Source organism: Labrus bergylta, chromosome 21 (genome assembly GCF_963930695.1).
Source record: "Labrus bergylta chromosome 21, fLabBer1.1, whole genome shotgun sequence".
Lineage (NCBI taxonomy): Eukaryota > Metazoa > Chordata > Actinopteri > Labriformes > Labridae > Labrus > Labrus bergylta.
This window is the reverse complement of record NC_089215.1, coordinates 9,790,329-9,811,387: the sequence shown is the minus strand read 5'-3', so window position 1 is coordinate 9,811,387 and position 21,059 is coordinate 9,790,329. Positions and strand designations below refer to the sequence as shown.

At 39.2% G+C, this 21,059-nt stretch overlaps 2 protein-coding genes across 2 annotated transcripts; one reads left to right on the top strand and one right to left on the bottom strand.

The window, feature by feature from the left end:
• The first annotated feature begins 3,037 nt into the window (after positions 1–3,037).
• On the top strand, positions 3,038–17,158 carry LOC109997584 (protein phosphatase 1 regulatory subunit 1B). The gene is made up of 5 exons (XM_020652118.3): positions 3,038–3,403; positions 12,430–12,513; positions 13,810–13,885; positions 15,871–15,990; positions 16,082–17,158. The coding sequence occupies exons 1-5, from the start codon at positions 3,272–3,274 to the stop codon at positions 16,180–16,182; spliced, it is 513 nt and encodes a 170-aa protein (XP_020507774.1). The 5' UTR covers positions 3,038–3,271; the 3' UTR covers positions 16,183–17,158.
• On the bottom strand, positions 16,996–20,607 carry LOC109997583 (phenylethanolamine N-methyltransferase). Its single transcript, XM_020652117.2, has 3 exons — positions 20,330–20,607; positions 19,543–19,753; positions 16,996–18,790 (listed from the first exon to the last, which is right to left on the bottom strand). Exons 1-3 carry the CDS (start codon positions 20,499–20,501, stop codon positions 18,352–18,354), a joined length of 822 nt encoding a protein of 273 aa, XP_020507773.1. The 5' UTR covers positions 20,502–20,607; the 3' UTR covers positions 16,996–18,351.
• Between the last annotated feature and the right edge of the window lie 452 nt (positions 20,608–21,059).

The following is a 21,059-nucleotide window of genomic DNA, read 5'->3' as shown; positions in this document are numbered from 1 at the left end:
ATGATTTTGATGTTTGATGTAGTTGAGGACGACAGCCTCCAACTGAGCTAAACCAGTTCCCTTAGGCCTTAATACTCTGGGCTGTCAAGAAAACCAAACTTGGAGGTTAAAGTTAACCCTTATGCTGGGTTGAATATTACCCATACACTAGGTTGTTGATATCACCCAAGCTCTAGGTGATTTTAACCTCAGTGCTTGGATGAATATTACCTATACACTGGGTTGTTAGATAACCAAACCTAGGTGTTTACTTAAATAGTATTTCTGGTTTGATAAAACCCAAAGATAGCAATTAAAGCTTTTCACTGTTACCCAACATATAGAGGGTGAATCAACCACATTTCTGGTTAAGATATTACTGCAGGGGTCATGTGTTTCTTGTGTCATTGTCTTGCTCGTTTTATAATTAAAAGCAGCTATCAAAGAAAAAATGACAGCGTTGTGACCCTGAAAAATAAGACTCTGATATTTTGTGTATGTGTGCGTTATTCAAGGGTAAAATACTTTTGCTTAATACATTTTTCTCTCCCATCGTTTGTTCATTTTTGAAGATATTTAGAGTTAATATTATAATTTCCAAATGCTAAGCTTACTTCAATAAATCTAATTCCAGTATGTTTACTTAGGGCAACAGATCTTTTTATCCGATTGGACGAATGACCTGCAGTAAGCGTGCTAATACTTTCACTCATTGAAGAAAACGATGATGGAAAAATAAAAGAACACGTTTTAGTCACATATCCTCCGTAATATTTATATATGCTCCTCTGTATATTTTGGCCATTTGATAGATGTCATCCATGCGACTGCATGTATAGCAGGTAGGTAAACCATTGTCGCCACCCAGTGGTGAAAAGTAAAAAGACACTCTGACTTTGGCAAACAGCAAGTCACCACATTATTGATAATATACTGATGGATCACACTTTATCTTTTGTGGATATAATACTGTAATCCTATAGATAATTCCTCTTCAGCGCAGTGCTTTTTCATGCTCTCTGGGTGATTGAATGTAACAAAGGAGTGTTGTTTAACATACAAACCTGTTCTCATTTTCATTGGAAATATTTCCTTTACATTCAGGTCATAGCATAGTGTTGCGAAGGCTCATAACAGCTCTTATGTTTTAGCATTTTTCAAGGACATCTGAAAATCAATCGAGCCACATATTGTCCTTTTGAATTTCCAAAGCTGAAGATTTTATCTTCATCTAAATGTCTATCTTGTCACAGAGAGCCAACGCCTCACAGGTTCACCTATAAATGCAGGTTGAACCTTTGGTCTTCTGGGGGCAAACTAGGGTCAAATGACCTCTTGTGATAGTCTGCTTCTTCATCTGGTCTAACTGCAGGAGATCTGAGAGGAGGTGATCTCGAGGCTGGGAGGAAATTGTACAGTAAGCCATGAAAACAATGTGTGAAGCTCTCATATAAAGCATGTCCCACTCTCCTGTTTCCTCAGGTGCAGCATAGTTACAGTTTTCTAAAGCAGTGTTTTGTTTGCATATATGACCAGGAGCTTCCACTGTATTGCTAACTGATTGATATTCAATAAAAAGCATGATATCCCATCTTTTTGTTGCTCATTTGCATACAAATTCATGCTCTCTTACCTCTCATCCAACTTACCTTTAGCACTCACACACACACCAACACATCCATACACACTGCTGAACATGTTGCCATGGCGATGGATTTCCCAACTGAATTTCCCGCTTCTATATATAAAGAACATATGATATGTGTAAGGTAACTATAGGAGAAAGAGGAGACTTATTTTCGACTAACTGGAGAAACATTTTAAAACACACATTTGAACGTTTTAGGGACGGAGGACTTTTACAACAACAATCTCAGAATTCATAACCGTAAGAGTGAGGAGGGGTCTGCTTGAACACACCCATCTCACAGCCCTCACTGCAAAAATCAAAAATTCTAAATGTCAGAAAAATTGGACTGATGTGCTCTCAACCTTTTCAGACGACACATGAAATGTTAAAAACCTCCAAATCCGACACAGTATGTGCAACAGATAGGCCTATTTCTTTTCTTTTCTAACTGGAAAAAGTAACAAAGATTTGAGCTCAAGTTGCCTTTAGCAGATCTTTTATTCTGTAGCATTTCTGGTTGTAAATGTATAATCTATATTTTTATATGAGCTAGAGTTGAACAGATATCTGGTACACTTTAGAAATCTGTATCCCAAAGTTATTTAACTCTTGTATAGTGTGCTATAACAGAAGAATAACAAAAGAGACACCCAAAAATAACCCAAGCTCTTTTTTAGAAATGTGTGACATGACACTGTTACCAGGTTCTACTGAAACACAACAAACACACTTTGCTCTGGATGCTGGTGTCTTTGGTCCTTCTGTATTTCTCACCCACACAGTTCAACTCAAAATGCAAAATGATTACTCAGACTAATGTGTCAACCCTCTGATACTAGTTTGATCTAAAACGTAGCCTACATAATACATGTGGGGTTTAAACTGCTCTGCTGCACTTGTTGATGTTATTACTGTCACATAATAACATTAATAGTAATACTAACTGATACTATGTTGCGCATTAAAGCAACTATAGGAGGCCAATACAATACTGTTATCGATATGGAACAGTTATCATCTGATGTGACGCAACAATAATAATGATATAGGCTACATTTTATTTATAATGCATTTGAAGCAAATCTCAAAGTAAAAGTTAATATAGGTGTCAGTGAATAATTTTATTTCAAAAGACAGACCCTTATGAAGGTTGCATTTGTATGAATACACTAAATTATCATTATAAATACCTGTATAATTTAAAGATAATGATTTTGTGACAATGAAGAAATCTCTGATATTTTTTTTCCAGCCACAAATCTGGGGGAAACCATTGCTTCCCTTTCCTTGATACTTTTTGAATTTGTAGTTGCACCAAATTTTCCGACGGCAAGTGAAAGCATCATACCGCTTTGGCACGATCTCCCCCACCATCACTATAGCCTACTCACAAACAGCACAGGTCCGCTTGAGAGAGAGAGAGAGAGGGAGACAACGCGACGGAGGGAGGGAGGGAGAGAGAGAGAGAGAGAGAGAGAGAGGCAAAGCTGTCAAACGCAACTCAAGTGCAAAGAGAGCACACAAGGATACCGCTGGTCGCTAACAGCTAAATCTTTACAGAACATTCAAACACTCCAGATTCCCACAGCTTCAACCGGAGCAGGACTCTCATTTTGCTGGTCATCTGTGCGCTTCAGCTGCGGAGGTGACACGCTGGGTGTCATGGACCCGCTGCTGCCCTCAGACACGGAGCAGCTCATGGACCGAGAGGCAGACAAAGATGAGAGGAGGAAGATTCAGTTCTCGGTGCCCTCGGCCGTGCCAACCCAGCTGGACCCGCGACAGGTGGAGATGGTGAGTGAGTGGGTGTGTAGGCCCCGCATGGATGCTGATGCTGGCGTGTGCATGCCTGTCTAATAGGAATGGGGTCACAATGGGGTCACCTGTTTCATGATTCCCCAGACGTCTCTGCAAAAGTGACAACTTTTTAGAAGCTGTGGTTTTAGTGCATAGTGTCACCTTTATTTTAGAAGAGGATTATTAATTATAATATAAATATTTTTTTTTTTTTTGCAAAACTTCAGCACTGTGTACTGTACTTTTTGTATTTGGGGTGTGTATCTCTTGAAAGACTCAAAGTTCTGTTTTTGGTTGTTTTTAAAGTAACAACAAAAGATATTTTCCACCACAGCCCAATAAGTTGGTTGAACATAAGTCCTGCCTCTGACAGGGCCGTGTAAATGCAGGTCGCCCCCTCTCATCAGTCTGTAAGTCACATGTCTCAGCTGGAAAAATAAGTAATGATTAGTATCTAATAAAATCGCTGTATTCATGCTTTCATTCTCATTTTCAAATGCACTTAAAGTTTATGTTGCCCTTTTCTGTAGCATCGGTAACATCAGGCCTTGTCGCCGAGGTTGACAGACAGTTACATAAGCAGTCTAGCACGACTTTGCAGAACTCTGTATTTTGATGTTGGGTATTTCTCTGTGGGCAGCGCTGGGATTAAGCTGAGCTGTGCAGCCTTGATTTTTGTAGCCTTTTTAATAAAAAAAACCAAAAAAAAAACCGATGAGGCATCTCTGCCCTTCAAAAGAGAAGTGCAAGAGGAGGAAGAGGACGAGGGGGAAGTGAGGGGATAAAGTAATATTCAATATGAGATTATGTGCTTGAGTAATAAAGCCCTCACCACACATTGATGAAACAAAACACGGAAGGTCAAATTGTGAGTCATATGTGAGCGGGAGCTGGTGCATTATGTAAAATAAACTTATAAAGCTATGTCGCTTTTGCTGAACCACTCAAATAAAAAGCAGGTGAAACATGCTGACCTGGTGGTGAAATAGTGCACTGTGAACAGAAACAATGTTGGCCTGGAGTCAGACCAGCTTCAAGTCTGGCAACAACAACTCCTAAAGCTCATAACACTGACATAACTCTTTGGCTGCAATTCCCTCTGCATATTATTTTCTAGGATTCCACTTTTCAGAAACCACTTCTGTGTCTTTAGCGCTTGCTGCTCCCTTGAGGGAGGTCTCATTGAACACCTGGTGAAGTTTCACACACACCAAAAAAATAAAATCCTTACTCACTCCCATAGTAGAAGAGATTTTGAGATTTCATGGGGCATCTGCTTGGGCAGCTTGTCTCAGCCTGGAATGTAAAAATAAACTAATAAGTCAACTATTCCCCACACATCTGTTGTTTACAGCCCAACTCACAGTCTCTGTGGCTTTTTTACCCTTTCATTTGCTTTTTTAAGCAACCCCATGTGTCAACGCAATATATTCCTCCAAAAACACTATGTAGGTTAAACCAACTCCCTTGAAACTATTGAGCCCTTTATTGGTTTCTGGTTTGAAACAAACTCTTTGGTTACAACTTCTGCTAATTGCTGCCACAGCCTTAAATTATTAAATGCTTATCCCATTTATTTTTCAACACGGAAATAGCAGCTCATTCTGTAGGGACTTGGGTTGGGAACCGGAGTGCAGCCAGTTCAAGTCCCGGCACGGACCAAGACTCCTTCCTGAGCACTGCCCAGGTGCCCTTGAGCAAGGCACCGAACCTCAAAACTGCTCTGGAGCGCTCGCTGTGGGCAGCCCCCTCACTCTGAGACCTCTCCATTATTGCATGTCCATAGGATCCTGTTTGTGCATGTGTGTGCATTCCGGCCTATGTGTGTGTAGCATGAATTAAAAATGTAATTGTAAAAATGAATTTCCCCTCACAGGATTTTATAAAGTTTAAATTATTATTATTAACGAGAGCTGAGAGAGTCTTCCCTTTAAGACTCTTCTAGCTGAGATAATTGTACATCTTAAAGCATGGTTATAATGTGGATCAAAGCAGCAACATGCAAAAGGTTACTCTGTTCTTTTGCATAATATGTTATGGATATGGTTATGTCTAAGGATACATCTTCCTAAAGACAATGATGGGACCCTGTGGTGTTACAGAAAGAGACTCCTTATAGGATCACCTGTTGCTTGAGATGGTAGTGGAGAAATATCAGCTGCCGATTTTGTGAATTTCTCCCATGATGAAACTAGCAAACATCCAGCTGTGGGGATAAACACTCATCGCAGCTGCAAAATATTTTTGCCTTTTCACAAGTTAGACAGCTGGCATAAGAACCCTTTCTGTGTCATCCTCTTCCTTATTTTCTAACCGTACAATACAGCGCAGGCTGCCTGCCACTCTGTTGCTTAGAAACACTGCCTCATGTCAGATGAGACTAAACTTTCCCAGTCTTAATAGTGCAAACCACAACATTGACAGAAAGACAATCTTTGGACATTTTGAATATTTACAGAGGGTGATGTATTGTCTGGGAGCAACAGCCAGTTTTTTTTGGGGGGGGTGGGGGGGGCTTTGTCAAATAAGCAGGTTTTTCTACATCTGTGTGATTGTATCTCCTATGCTGAACAATGAAAGGCATAACACTCATTCAGTAAGTCAGCATCAGTGCAGACTCCCTATTGGATGGTTTAAAGTCCAGTCCCACTACACGCTCAAAAGTTTTGGATGGCTCTTCATATGGTTTCAAATCAGCCTCCATGTAAACATGCAAACGGAGTGGAAATATGTGGAAGGGGGTGTATAGGGATTGTATTCTATGATTAGATTGTTTGCTAACTTAATGAAGATGTCTGATTTTAGAGCCCATTTTAGAAAGACTTAATTGTTGTTAGACGATAGCCGATGGGTTTCCTCACAGACAGTGTTTCTGCTTTCAGCCAAAGGTCACTTCAATCCTAATGGAAGATACCACTCAGACCACAAACGGAAACCAGAATACTTGCAACACCAAAAACCACAGATCCTGTATTCACTCGCACGCAAGAACGGTTTACGGGCGTGAATGGATAAGTGACTCCCCAGCATGTTGCTTGTTGGAAACTGATCTCTTTCAAAGAACATTCTGAGTAGATGATTATGAACATTTCTCATTCATGTTTCATGAATGTGTGATTTGCCACCTGTTTGGTAATCTGCTGCTCTCTTAGTGGATTTTAAGGATTTGGTTAATAAATGATTTCTTCAAGCAAAAGAGTCTGATAGATGCTGTTCTTCAAATCCTTTGTCATATCAATAGACTAAGAAGGGTGTATCATCCATTTGGTGCCCTTTGGTGGAAGGCAGGCCCTGCCACCAATAACCACTAAAGGTGACTGTAATCTCTGCAAGTATCTAGAGGAACAGGATATGTGACGATCAACCAAGTTCGTGTGTCAAACATTTCCATAAACAGGCCATAACATTAGCATTGAAATGGACAGCACCAGCATGGAAAAAAAGAAATGGAAAAAAAAAAAAGGAAGAAGAAAGAGATAAGAAAAAAGAGTGGGAGGTAGAAAACAAGTCAAACAAAGTGTTGAGTTGCCAAGGACGGAGAGGAAGTAGGAAAAAAGAGTAACTGACAGAAGGCATGTAAGAAAAAACCATCAGCCAAGGAGAGGACTGATTAAAATCAAAGAGATTAGCTGTGGATGACTGAGGCATGGATCAAGGGCAAGGGCAGCTAATGCGAAGAACAAATTTCCACTGCAGCACAGCCAAGAGCTCTAAACTCTACAAATCCAGCAAACTTCTATCTGCTCCTGAATATTCAAAACACTTGAAGGGGCACATTTCCTGGGGCTAAAACCCCGGGAAATTTGATTGCAGTTTGCTGCCATCAAAACTTACAACAAACTTTCTTTTAGACTTTCAAAGTCAAATTTACTGTATTTGTTATTTCAGACAACATCTCGCCTTTTTCCTTTACTGCCCACCTGCTTTTGCAGTGTTACATAACTACCTTTTTTGTTGCATGATTGGGATTAAGTTGCATTATGGGGGTTTGTCAAAAGTCCTCTTTTCCCCTTTTTTTTTAGGGTTTCTGAAATGTAGACTTATAACAGATCATTTTGGACTGGCTCGGTTGCAGATATCAGGAAAAAAAAAACACATTTACTTGCCATAATTGAATCAAGGAAGTGCGTAAGTGTGCAGTATGTTAGTGTGTATGCCGCTCACCCACACATGCTATGACTATTGAGGCAGTTACTGCATCAGGATTGTATTTCCAGTCTAGTTGCCGTGTTGATACGTTTTCATATCAGATGTGACAGTCTTTAATCAACTGATCAGAAATTGCTCTTTGGAAATAGGTCAGGTGGGAAAGAGGGAGTTTCAACATACCGTATATATGGGATTATTTACAGAGTAGGTTGAAGTGGAATGAACACAGCAACAGATTTACAGCACAGTATGCTTTCACTGATTACATTCAATGTTTAGGGGAAAGGTTATCTCAGGTCATTGTATCTTTCTGGTAATGCAACTTCATCATAAACATCTACAGTATTTCTGCATCGCCATGAAGGCGACTCCGCCTACCATAAAGTAAGTGGATGGATGAATGATTTAGTGTGTATGCTACTCTTTCCAGCGGTTTCTCAGGCCCTGCTGTTGTTGTCGCTATTTCTGATTTTGCTGAACATTTCTGAATTGGGGGGACAGACATTTAAACATTTAAAGTGCAGCTTTAATCCTGCTGTCCCTGCTATCACTGTCAAGGCATGTTGTGTCCCACCAAAATGGATAATTTGACGTTGATGTAGCTCTCATCAAGATTTATTTACAAGATTTTACGATACACTTAGTAGAGACAACTTGTTAAAAACTCAATGGTATTGTTTAAAATGTCAGATTATTTTGAGTAAAAATTGAGTCAATCAGGAAGAGCCAGTTATTTGACCTTTTTTCTCACATGTTATCACAGTGTTAGACATTTGAGAGGAGACCAGTCATCGCAGAGGAGCTGAAATACCTAAAAATGTCCTGAACTTTTAAATAGCAGAAAATACTTTATTTTTGGTAAGGCAGTCTCAATCTATTTTTTCCCCACTTGATTCAAAGCCAAGGCACGTCTCGTTCGATCTTTTTGTGCTGCCATCCCCTAAAATAATCATTGAAAAATTATTGAACAAGTAAAAAAAAAAAAACGTGTGTACATAATCAGGGTGACTGGTTCTGTAAATAGTTTGTAAATTAGTTTGAAAACTAAATTGATTGTAAAAACACAATCCAGAATTTTGAACACATACAACAAGGCCCATATCAGTTACAGTCACGTCCTCCTTTCAAGAGGAAGGTTAAAATGTCTGATGTGATAAAGTAACACAATTTACCTTAAAAAAAAAAAACCAAAAAAACAAGGAAAATAAATCTTCTATCTTCTACCAGCTGTGGTCTCTGCACACTCTGAGATATGTGCAGCTATAATCAGTGACACATCAAATCAGTTTGAAGCTTCCGTCCCTCAACCAACACAGGTACAACCCTCTCAGACATGCACGACAAGGACCTGATGAAAAATGTTCCCAGTAGGTGCTTGACCTTTTCCGCGGCCGTGTTAGCAAAGCACCCATGAAAAGGTCACTGTGTCTGAAAAGTGCTTTGCCTTTATTTCAGTCCTTTGAATGCACATCCTTTTGTCTGAGAGGTATGAGTGTGTCAGTGAATGTGTGCGAAATCCCTCCTGCTTGTTGGATCAAATGTTCATGTTGACACATTCCTCACCTCTTAATTGGATGTCTTGTAATTCATATTTAAATGTGTGCCCCCACAGAGGCAGCGTGTTTTAATTCTAGTATCTGATTGATGAATATGTATGAGTCCAGAACACACAGCAAAGCTAGGGCAGTAAGAGTTACTCCAGAGTGAGAGCCGCCCACATGTTTCATGCCTACGCTGCTGGCAGCCACTCGTATTTCACAACAGTCTTATTACCATAACACGTTACAACATAGAGAGAGAGAGAGAGTGATGAATCTTTTGTATATTTCATAACACCCCTCGTTATTGTTAGCCAGAAGAAGGTGTTTTATTATTTTTGAAAAAAACAAAGGTTGGCGTTTCTTGGACTGAATCATGGGTGAAAATAACATTTTCCAAATAAATCAGCATTGGCAGCAGAATACACTTCAATTATTAAAGGACTTAGAATGTAGAATGGTTTATAATGTTTATGCTGTGAAAAAAAAAGATTACTTTGATGATGTACCTACTCGAGGTTGTCCTCATTAAAAGCCAGTGATGTCCGATTTAAAGTTACATCTCTGCAAATACCAACTCATTTGCGTAACTGTTGGTATGTATGACTCACTAGAGGCTTCAGACCTCGAATTCTCAAAAAAAAAAAAAGACGTTCAAGAAAAATCCACAAGTTGTCAAGTTTTCTGTTGCTGTAAAATTGGAACCCAAAAGTATGAGAAGCCAGTCAAAGTCAAGGTGGAAGTTGAGTTTACTTTGAACATAGTGCTGAAAACAAGCAAACCAGATAACAAGCGAACCAGTCTGGCAAAGAGAGAGAGACACATCCTAGGCAGTTTTCTGCAGCAGTGGGCAATTTGGGCAATGGAATGAGTTGGACACTCTTGGAAAACTAGCTGAGGTGGATGGCCAATGCTGAAGTCCAATGAGATTTGGGACAATTGGTGCGGTAACTCAGGGTGCCAAGTTAGGTGGGAAGAGAGCCCCCATTTGAGAACTTGAGGACATACACTGGGCAAGGACAAACAGATGATTATCTGGACATGCTATGACAGCAGTATGCTCAGTATGCTTAACCATGTCATCCATCTTCCAAGTTACTGCACCATCATACAAACTAAGGAGAGGTTTTTCAAGGATGAGACAGACAGGAACTGCTGAGCTCAGGCAAAGGGCTTGATGTTTTTGAAACTTGATCTGTTGGTGAGCAAACATCTAAATGGTTGAAGAAGCTGGACCACCTTAGTTGATTAGAGTTTAAAGACTTAGCTGATCAGATGAATTCCAGGTTTTTGTGTTCCGTCCAGACAACAAACTGGATCAGTTGCCCACTATAACTAGAGTCTCCACTCTGCCAGTGTAAGTTTCACTGCTTGTATCCCGGATTCCCAATGTCATAATCCCCGTCAGTGGATTCACCTTCAGTAAAAGTTGGCCCAACTGAGTTATTAAATATCAACAAAATGGGAAAAAAGGAAACTAGCTCTCAAACTGGAGCCAGCTCCCATCATTCCCAAAAAGCCGGCTCATAGAGCTGACTCTTGCCAACAAGACTTCTCCACTGTTCACACTGGATGACTGACAAATGAGCACTTAATGTAATTGATATTGATTATGTATTGTGGTTTCTCAATTGTTTTCAATGTCCATTTATTAATTTTAAGCCATAATGCTGGATTACTAAAACACTAGGGGTGTAAAGATTCCCATATCGAAATCAGTTACCTATCTTAACCTCAAAAATGTGATTTGGTCCCTGAAGCCCCGGAATCGGTAAATAATGTACTACGAACCGGTGGATGGCCAGATTTTAACATTGTAAACTGCTTTGCTGCTTGTTCTGCATACTGTGTTGAGCGTCTTTGATCTCGTGAAACTCTGAGTTTGACTCCAAAGTTGCCTAATGTTTGCTCATGTAGCGTGACAATGGCTTAAGTTCCCTTACAAGGAGAGAAACTGTTAGCAAGCAGAGCATTTTTCCAGCCACATTGTCAAAGTCACTGCCTCTACCCTGCTGTATGGCTTAAAATATATAAAATACAGTATTTTTCCAAGAGTGTACCGGAAATGCTTATCAATTTAAGAACTAAGTTAAACAAAAGCTGTCGAAAGCAGAGTGAGTGACATCACAACCAAAGCCTAAATATCATGTGTAATCTGTAAATGATGATATAATTCCAACACAACAGCACTGATTTCCTATCCATCTAACCAGACGCACACAGACCTTTGTCAAAGTGTTTTTCTTTCATTTCCTATTATAGTTAAATCGGCTTGAATTTTTGGCTCTTTGGGGAATTAAATACTCAAAGTGTTTGCAGAGCTTTACAAAGCCATGAGGAGCTTAGACCTCTGAGTTAGTAACCAAATGTATTTCTCCCCTAACTACCTGTCGAAGTGAGACAACTGGGCATGAGTTTGTGAAAAGACACGTAATATACACAATGTCAGAATATTTGTTGGTACAGTCGGCCTATTTTCTTGTCTCTTGGAAAAGATCTAAACACGAGGACATGTTATCTTGAAGTGATGCACTGTGTATATATATTTTTTTACTTACATAAAATAACTTTGGATTCAATTTCCAATGTGATTAATGTATATCGGATCGAATCGTACTGAACTGAATCGCACCTAATTGTTTTATATCTTTATAAATCGTCAGAATCGGATCATAGATTTTGCCCGAAAGAGACCTAGAGATCATTGATGCAAGAAGTGATAAAAACACTCTTGAGCAAGTAGGTCGCGGTATAGGGTCACCTCTAGTCCTAAAAACCTGAAACCTGAAACTTGACTCAAACCAAACAAAGCTATGGGGTCCCAAATGTGCTACATCAAGCCCTGATAGTAAATTAAAGAATGCCAAATAAGTTGGACTGAATAGTAGTGATGAAATGCACAGGACAAAAAAAGCAAGGTTCTTATCATTTAGCACCAATATTGTTCAAGTTAGGTTTTTTTTTTATATATGGACAAGATAAAATGACCCCCTGGAACCTTAATGATTACCACCAAATGATAAGAACATGCAGTAAAATAGCAAGGAATTTTTAGTAATCCGGCTGCCGTCTATGACAAGATTTAATCCTCATTCAGGAATAATCTGGACAACAATCTTTTTGAATGTTGTTATGTAATGATGTGCATTTTCTCATTGCATAGTTGTCACAGAAGAAAATCCTCCGCAGTCAAAATGTTAGGCTGGATGAGCGAAAGGCATAAGTCAGACATCCCTCACACCTTGTTACTTCAGTTATGAATGGGGGCTTTTGGGGTCAGCGTTTTGCATAGTTTGCAGACATTGTTCTAATCTTTGTATTTTCCTCTTTTCTAAGATCCGACGTCGAAGGCCGACACCAGCCACTCTCTTCAGACTAACAGACCCTCCATCACCAGATGAAGACAAAGGCCCTCACCAGGTAAATCAGCTAGTCAGCAGTATTTTAGATTTAATTTTTTTAAAGGAAATCGAAAGAGAGAAGAGGCTGGACTCACACTATAACATTAAATATGACGATTTTAGGAGAAACTGCTGATCTATCACTTTCAATAGTCTCCACACACAAATACACATTGCAATGAAAAGTTGATTTGTGTTGAGTGTGGGGTGTGAATTTCAGTTTGTTCGATTGATAATCCCTCATTTTGCTACCTCTGGCTCTTGCTCTATGAACACAAAGCAGATCTTTCACGCATCTATGAAATGATTTAAACTGGCCGGAGTGAATGTTAAGGTGGCATATATCTGTCTATATCCAAATATAGACAAACACACATATATTGCATGCAGGATGAATGAAAAGTTTTCCTAAAGCCAATGGTTGGGAACTCCCTGTTGCCTTAAAAAGATCAAAGCATGGGAACACGATGGACTGCACTCAAAGTGCTCAACCCTTATGGGTTTAGTAGACACAAGACATACAGTTGCAGTCGTCCAACAATTCATAAATACTCCTACAAAAGTTGCATGCTCCTTTTACAGCTCAGTCTAAAATAATGTATTCTGCCCGTTCTCCCAGACTTTGAAGATGAAATCTGCTACAAAAAGGTTCCTATTTTAAAGGACAACTAAAAAATGTTGTTATCCTCCAACCAGAAGAAATCAGCATAAATGGAGGACATTTTTCTAATAAAGAAAGATTCAAAAGTGCATCCTTTACACCATCACAGATGGGACAGTTACAGTTGAACAGAAAATTAATGTAATTCTCAATTTCACCTCCCACAACAAACAAACTCTGTCCTCCTCTGGAGTGGCATTTAACCTGCCGATCTTTAAAGCTTAAGGAAATGTTCCTGAACATAACTTTGCACAGAGGGATATTGGTCTTTTGGGGAAATTATTCTTAACATAGGCCTCTAAATTGTAACCATTCTATATGAAACAAATCGTTTATATTTTTGGTTTACACCGTTTATCAACAGAACATTCCACTACCATTTTTTTCTTTTCCTTTAAGCAACTAACAGTTCAATGAAACTGTTTCCATCTCTCTTGTACAAGATCTTTTTTCAAAGGCATGTCTCAATTGTAGTATGAACAGATACAAATATTGCCAAGTATTATATATTAATTTACTTTTTGTGTTTAGAACACTTGTTTTATTTTGTGTTTTAAAAATCTCAAGTGATACGACACTGAGCTCTATGCTGTGTAACATCAGCACCACACAGTCTGTATTGATGAAGTCATGTTTTTGATGATTTATTTGCAGTGGGTGCTGGGGGAGAATGGAGCCCTGAAAGCCAAACTGGTTCACTCGTCAACCTACCAGCCGCCCTCACTCAAAGGTAAATGTACTGTCTTGAATGATCCTCACGAATATGTTTTCCAACCAATGGCAAAAAATTACGGCAAGTCAGGAGACCTAATTCTGCTTTGGCGGCTGCCATGTGGTATTTATCTGTTTGGAATATGTGCCTATCCAAAAAACACAGTGAGAGGTGTGTGTGTGTGTGTTTCTCTGTGTCTGTGTGCGAATAAATGTGTGCGCTATGTGAGATTAGGAGAAGAGACAGCTGTGGGTCTGTTCTGGATCATCCTGGATTATATGCTAGGCAAACAGCTGCAACATGGACACACACACACACACACACACACCCACACAAATACGCAATGACTCATACATATAAAAACATACAGTGTACATGGTTTTTGGACATACGTTCTTTTACGGTCATAATCATGACTGCTGCAGCTAAAAATGTCGACATAGTTTTACTGCAAATCTATTGGTGTTGTATATTACATTTTAAGATCTAGAAAAGCACTATACAAGCTCAAGTCCCTTTACCATTTAACATGCATCATAGACTGTTTCTAACATTATTATTTACAGACTATGGTATGCATATAGACACCCAACCACATCCACAGATGGCGCTCTCATCGTTTTAAGGTCTATATAGACCATTAAACGACCTAGAAAATATTACTGAACATGTTGAACATCTATCTACAAAGACGATGGCAAAGGCAATAACAAATGATATGTATTCAGACATGTTTACATGAATATGGCAGGGCACCCTTTATTTAAAGGTGTAAGAAATGTAACTGTGCAGAAAAAAGGTCCACACACTGTTCAGCTCCCAATGGGCAATTCTAATTAAACAGGGCAACATTTCAATCGACGTGACCTTCCTCAGACGAATGTGGCAGAAGACAAACAGCCATTTCTAGTGTGTGGCAATAAGCAAAAATCATTATCACCTGTTGAACAACCGAAGACTGGGGCAATAAATATAACCACCACAAGAGGGTGACATATACCTCAGGAAGCACAGGAAAATACACCATTTCTAAAAACGTAATTTACAATGTAGCAAAAACATTCAAAACAGATGTTTCAAATTGCAGAGATTTATAGAAATTGCTTAATAATCCTCATACAATAATGAGGGACTAATATCCAGGTCTGGACGAGAGAGAATCCCACACTCACAGGAGAACATATGTACAGTCTGGACTCTGCACATACAGCATGGTATGTGTGGTCTGTGTGATAGAAAAAGAACATGTCAACAAACTGTCTCAGTTTTTCATTAGGTTAGGCAGACAGGACTAATAAAGAAGAACAAATATGGAAAATAAATGAATGAATTTATCAATGTGATCCTTTAGAAAATGCACAAAATAATTGTAACTATGAACATCAATCTTTATGCAGATGACATTTTACTAATAATGTCTAAATAACTACATTTTTATGGGACATTTTCTGTTTAAAGGTCAACTGTGCAAAATAAGATATATTCATCTTTGTCTGAAAGAGTGATGCTGAGTTTCCTTGAAGTTGAAACAGGCCTGAAATTGTCAACCAGCGAAATGATGAAAAAAGTTTCTAAGCCGTCAACTTAACTGTTTTGACTCCCTGTGAATGCTCTGAGTATTGCTTTGCCTGCTTTAGCTGTAGGGTTGCTGTTTGCTTGTGATCACAGTCAAGCATTTAGTAGCTAATGAGCCCAATATTTTCCTCAGGAGTTTGTAGCGATCTAGTTTTAAGAAAAATGAATGCTTTGATTTTAGGCCTTAATTAATCGTGATTAACAAGTTAATGCTGACAACCCTTCAGTCCAAATATATAATAACGTTGCTCTATTTTTATGCCTTATATAGCGAAAAAACAAAATTCATACACAAACATAAACAATGTACGTCATATATCCATATCTTTTCATCATCCCTCATCTGTTCATCAGTATAAGAAAACAGAACTGAACTTTACAATTTGGCACACTGCTCCTTTATTCTAGCTTCTGATTTGTCTTTTTAGCCGTCCAGAGGATGGCCCTGGCCCACCTGTCCTCACTAGACATGTCCTCTGTGGATAAAGATGAGCCGTCTTCTGAGGAGGAGGAGGAGGATGAACATGCAAAGGAGAGTCAGCAGACAGGTGGGTCATTGAAGCCACATTTTCCATCTTATACTGAGAGTTTTTTCAAACATAGCCGTAACTCGTTCTTCGAAATCCCTTATCTTGTCAGATGTGACGGTAGAAAGCCGACCAGGATGCGGTGATCTCAGCCCTCACAACGGAGACGACGAAGAAGAGGCCAAAGAAAGAGAGGAAGAAAAGGGAGAATGACTTGAGAAAAACACTCAGATGGCGACAGAGTTTTAGTTAGGATCAGCCTTGCATAACACATGTAGTTGCAATACGTGTGTGTGCTTCGGTGTACATGTGAATGTGTGTTTTTTGGGTGTGTGTGCGCGTGCATGCTGCAGAAGAGTTCAATGTGCGTAACAGAGAGGGGCGAAAACACATGGACAGTCAGGAGGGTCAAAATCATGATGTGAATGTAAGAGGAAAAGTTTAACCTGAGATCTGAAATTGAAATCACGTCTTGATGAGTTGAGGAAAAACAAGGTTATAAACACAACAGCCAAGGACACTTACATATACAAAAGAAAGAAACTATAAGAATTAGAACAAAGAGCTCCAGATGAGACTTTGTGTTCTCATCAGATATAGCAGAGACACATTATGTGCTAACATATGCACCATCCTATGCATGTTTGCCAACATGTAAGGTTGATTTGATCACTTTATCTATAACGATCAAAATATTATTTTGTAATATGTCTCATTCAGTTTGGTCAGTTTGATGGTTATTATAGTATACGGCACACATATTCTATTACATAATCTGCAACAGTGTGATACATATACAGTATGAAATATTGTAATATATCCCATATAAACTATAAAACAACTCTTTCAGTTTGCTTTCCTCAACTTTGTACTGTAGACATTTGCATGCCATGTACAGGAAATCAAAGGAGGGTGGATTACAGATGAACGGAGTGCAGTCAGACGTCAGACGAAACCAGACGTATATCAATCAAATCAAACTAATCATGATGTTACAGCACATGTTTATTCTTGTGTAAAAATATGTACAGGCTTTTGTAACACCATGATTAGCAAGCACGGCCTGTTGGGGATGTTGGAGAGGACCTTTTTTGTTTTTTAAACATACATGATGAGCCTGAACATGAATTATTGACCTTGTATATAAAGATGTTTTGTGTTGGTTGCTAGTAAAACTATTATAATGGGAGTATGGTGTTTGTGTGACTTTATATCTGTATAATTAATCAGTAGGAATGAACAATGATCCGATCATAATGTAATTCCTGAAACTAAATGGCTTTATTTAGCATTAGTCACCACTTGGATCTTAAACATTAAATCAACACAGATGTAGAACTAATTCAGATGTGTGTCAGTCCATGGCCGATGCACATTTGGAGCAACTCAAATGGAAAAACAGTGACGCCCAGTGTTCAATTGCTCTAAATACATAATCAGAGTCTTACACAATTATCTGAAGGCTGTAAAATAAAAAATAAAAAATGATACCAAACCCAATATTGAGTTATACTCTAGAGTATAGTGCTTTGTATTGAGGTACTATTATATTACTTTTTAATTATCGGACTACAATCAAACTTTAAGTTTGTATATTTGTATTTGTAGCCAATGAGATGCGTTTTTTTTTTATCAACATCATTTATCAGGCTGTGATTTTAAAAACCTCCAAAATAGCATTGTGCTAGCATTGCTTCTTTATTTGCATTATCACAAATTACAAAACACTTCAGATAACACGTTGTTTCCTTATTGGATTACAGTTTACTGAAGTATATCAAAATATAGTGTTTATTAACAGCTTGAAAATGCACATGATGTTGGATAAATGGTATGATAATGTATATTTTTTTGAAAACAAAAATATAAGCATTACATTCATGTCTGTGTAGGCTATCAGTCATCCAGGTCATTGTAAATTCAAAGCTTGATTCAAAGGCAACTGGACTGCTTGAAACGTCTTCAAGATCTTCAACCAGTCAACCAGCTTTTGGATCAAGCTTCAAATATAACTTTCATGATGCTGTAGTTGCTGTGTTTGAACTGAAGGGGGCAAAGTCTGATCACTTTTCTAACACTAAGCATCATTTTTGGCTTTTCAAAGGAAGGTCACTCTACTTCAGAAAATACAATAAAATGGAGTCCATTGGAATATTTGTAAAATAATTGAGGGTCTCTATGAGGTGACTTCTAAATGAGCATAAAAAAACCTTAGCAACCTTGTGTGGGTATTAGCATCACTATTTTTTGCTGTGCTTATCCATGATTACCTCATTTCAATCCATCATATTATATCACTTGATTTTTAATCTGTGGTTTTAGTTTCACTTTTCATTTGAAGGCCTTTATCAATCATCTTTTCCTCCTCTCCCAATTTCCCTTTCAATCCTTTCTTGCCTTAACAAAGAACACCCCGCTGACGTCATCCACCCCCACCCTCATGTCCTGGGGCAGTGTGTACACCTCCAGCCTGATCAGGGTGTAGCCACTCTCACTCAAACTAGCACAGACCTGGGCCTCGCTCAGAGGGACCACAGGGATCTTTACTCCAGGTCCCCCAAAGTAGTAACTCTCTCCCAGGGCCCCAATTAGCAGGAGGTGGCCACCCGGCCTCAGGAGCCTCCCAATGTGACCCAGGGCCCGGGTGAAGGCCGGCAGGTCAGGGCTGACGCTCTCCAGGCAGAAGCAGGACACGAGACAGTCGGCCCCATCTGAAGGAAGGACATCACTGTCCAGAGGCTGAGGGCGGTGCACGTCGATGGGGAGGATATCTGTGATGACCTGCCGTAGTTTGGCAGCTTTCTCTGTCCATGCTGACGGCCTAGCAGAGACAATATTGAAAAACCTCTAAATGACATAAAAACAGCATTGTCTATGATTGAATGCCACAGAAGACTCTGTATTGATAATGTTGAAGGTGTTAGTATCTATTCCAGGGACAACGCTTCAGTGATAGTAACAGGCCAGTTGGTTCATTGCTTTGGTCCAAATTGAAATATTACTGCACACATTGGATGAATTCACATTATGTTTAGCACAGTCAGCCATAGTCCCAAGAGGATGAATGCCATACTCTCTTTGGTGGTCCAAATCCACATGTTTTAACCACTGTTGGATGGTTTTCCAAGATATTTGGTATAGTCTTGTATGTTCCCCTCAGGATGGTTCATAATTTAATGATCACCTGACTGTTCTCCACCTAGCACCTGTATAAAAGTCTATAAGAAATGTCTTTGGTTTACAACCAGATACTTTTTGAGGCTAAAAAAAAACTTGCATTAGCCTGAGCTGCACTGTTATGTTTAGAATTTATTTGCAATTTGGCGTATTTATGTGCTCAAGAAAGAAGGTGAAAGGGTAAATATTCTACTTGTTTAACGTCAACTCGTTATGATGGATACTATTTGTAACCACAAGGAAAGAGAGAGGGAAGAAATTAACTCTTTCTTCTTTTATAACATACTTTACATTAAACATATAGATAATATCCTGACACTGACAGCCTAACAACCATTCTTCTTCAGAAACCTCAGGTCTTCAAAAAAAAACTAAAGATTTAGGATGAAGCCGTACCGTCGTCCCTCCAGCTTACAGACGTGCTGCAGGTACGGGGTCCAGTCCAGGCTGCAGCCTCCCTCGCCCTGCAGCCAGTGCCTCAGCTCCTCTCTGTTGACCTCCAGGAAGTCTGTGAGGAGGACCTGGTTAAAGACTTCACAGCCACTCAGCACCTGGTACAGGGTGGGACCTGAGCCTATGTCCACCAGTAGTTCACCACTTACATCACCTGGAGAGGCAAAGAAAGCTTACTGAGAATTTTTTCATGAAATGCCTCGGTTTACATCCAAATGTCTTATATGAATGGGATATGTTGCACTTTACAGTGAAAACATTGTGTAATTATTTATTAAGAATATCAGATTCTTTGAAAATTATCCCTGAGAAATAAGGAATATTATAAGATAATGGTTTAAAAATGTAAATAGTTTTACAATCAGACCTTTATTTCACTCTCTGAATAACAACCTTTTCAAATATTCTGAAACACCAACTACAAAAAATAATAATTTATTCTTGGATATGAACGGTTTTTCGCCCACTTTCAGTTAAAGAGACAGAGAGAGAGAGAGAGAGAGAGAGAGAGAGAGGATGACAAAGCATTTGTAAACATCAATAATCAGGGACATTTGCCATCCTACAAAATTCAAGATTTCTTTAGTAGATTTAAACGTATTACATTTTATGAATCACATTTAAAGTATATCATTACCATAACAGATAATCAAAGTTGTTTTCAATCATGCCTTGAGCATGAATTGCTTTATAAAAAACCTGAACATAATCCATCACCTTGACTATTTACCTTCAGTGAAAGCTCTGTGCAAGCAGGCCAGTTTCCACGGCACAATGCTGTCCTTCCTCTCAAAGTCCGCCCGTGGTGGAGTGTAGTTATACTGCAGATATGCTGCAGGATCAAATCTCTGGTAGCAAGCTGCCATGGCTGCTACTCCTGTTTCTGTCCTCTTGTCTTCCATACTCCTGTTTTCTTTAGGACTCAACCTAACAGCTTGGTTTAGTGCTCAGCATTCAGGTGCACTGTCACCAGATCTACTGCCTTATATACCTGTGCATGTGTGTCATTATGTCTGTGCTTTGGGCTACACTGAGCTACATAGGCAGAGATAGCAATCCCTTGTTGTTTTTTTTGCCCATGTTGCTGCCTGATAGCATTTGTTCTACCCTCAGGCGCTGATACCATCAGAGGGCTTCCTCCAACACTAGACCCACTAATGGACTCCTCGCATGGCTTTCAGGTCTTCCACCCTCATCTCAGAGGCCCTCTGTATCTCCACAATCATTCCACAGGGCTTTTTACATGCAGACAATAGACCAGGCTTGTCCCAGGCAACCCTGCTCCAAAGGAACAAACAGATCTATTACTAAAAATCAAACAGGTTATCTTTGTCTCTGTTTGATATTTCACTTTATGTTTGTATCAAGTGGGGACAGATGAGTCAATGCAAAGGTAACGAAAAGTCTTCTATGTTAACAGGTTGTATTAGATCATTCAAACTATTGAAGGCCGAGACAAA

What these genes read in the sequence shown, in the direction of transcription:
- LOC109997584 (XM_020652118.3), top strand. Translation starts at nt 3,272, where the DNA reads ATGGACCCGCTGCTGCCCTCAGACACGGAGCAGCTCATGGACCGAGAG. An exon ending in ACCCGCGACAGGTGGAGATG is followed by an intron (nt 3,404 to 12,429) that starts GTGAGTGAGTGG and finishes CTCTTTTCTAAG; the next exon opens with ATCCGACGTCGAAGGCCGAC. An exon ending in AAGACAAAGGCCCTCACCAG is followed by an intron (nt 12,514 to 13,809) that starts GTAAATCAGCTA and finishes ATTTATTTGCAG; the next exon opens with TGGGTGCTGGGGGAGAATGG.
- LOC109997583 (XM_020652117.2), bottom strand. Translation starts at nt 20,501, where the DNA reads ATGGAAGACAAGAGGACAGAAACAGGAGTAGCAGCCATGGCAGCTTGC. An exon ending in GCACAGAGCTTTCACTGAAG is followed by an intron (nt 19,754 to 20,329) that starts GTAAATAGTCAA and finishes TTGCCTCTCCAG; the next exon opens with GTGATGTAAGTGGTGAACTA. An exon ending in TGTAAGCTGGAGGGACGACG is followed by an intron (nt 18,791 to 19,542) that starts GTACGGCTTCAT and finishes TGTCTCTGCTAG; the next exon opens with GCCGTCAGCATGGACAGAGA.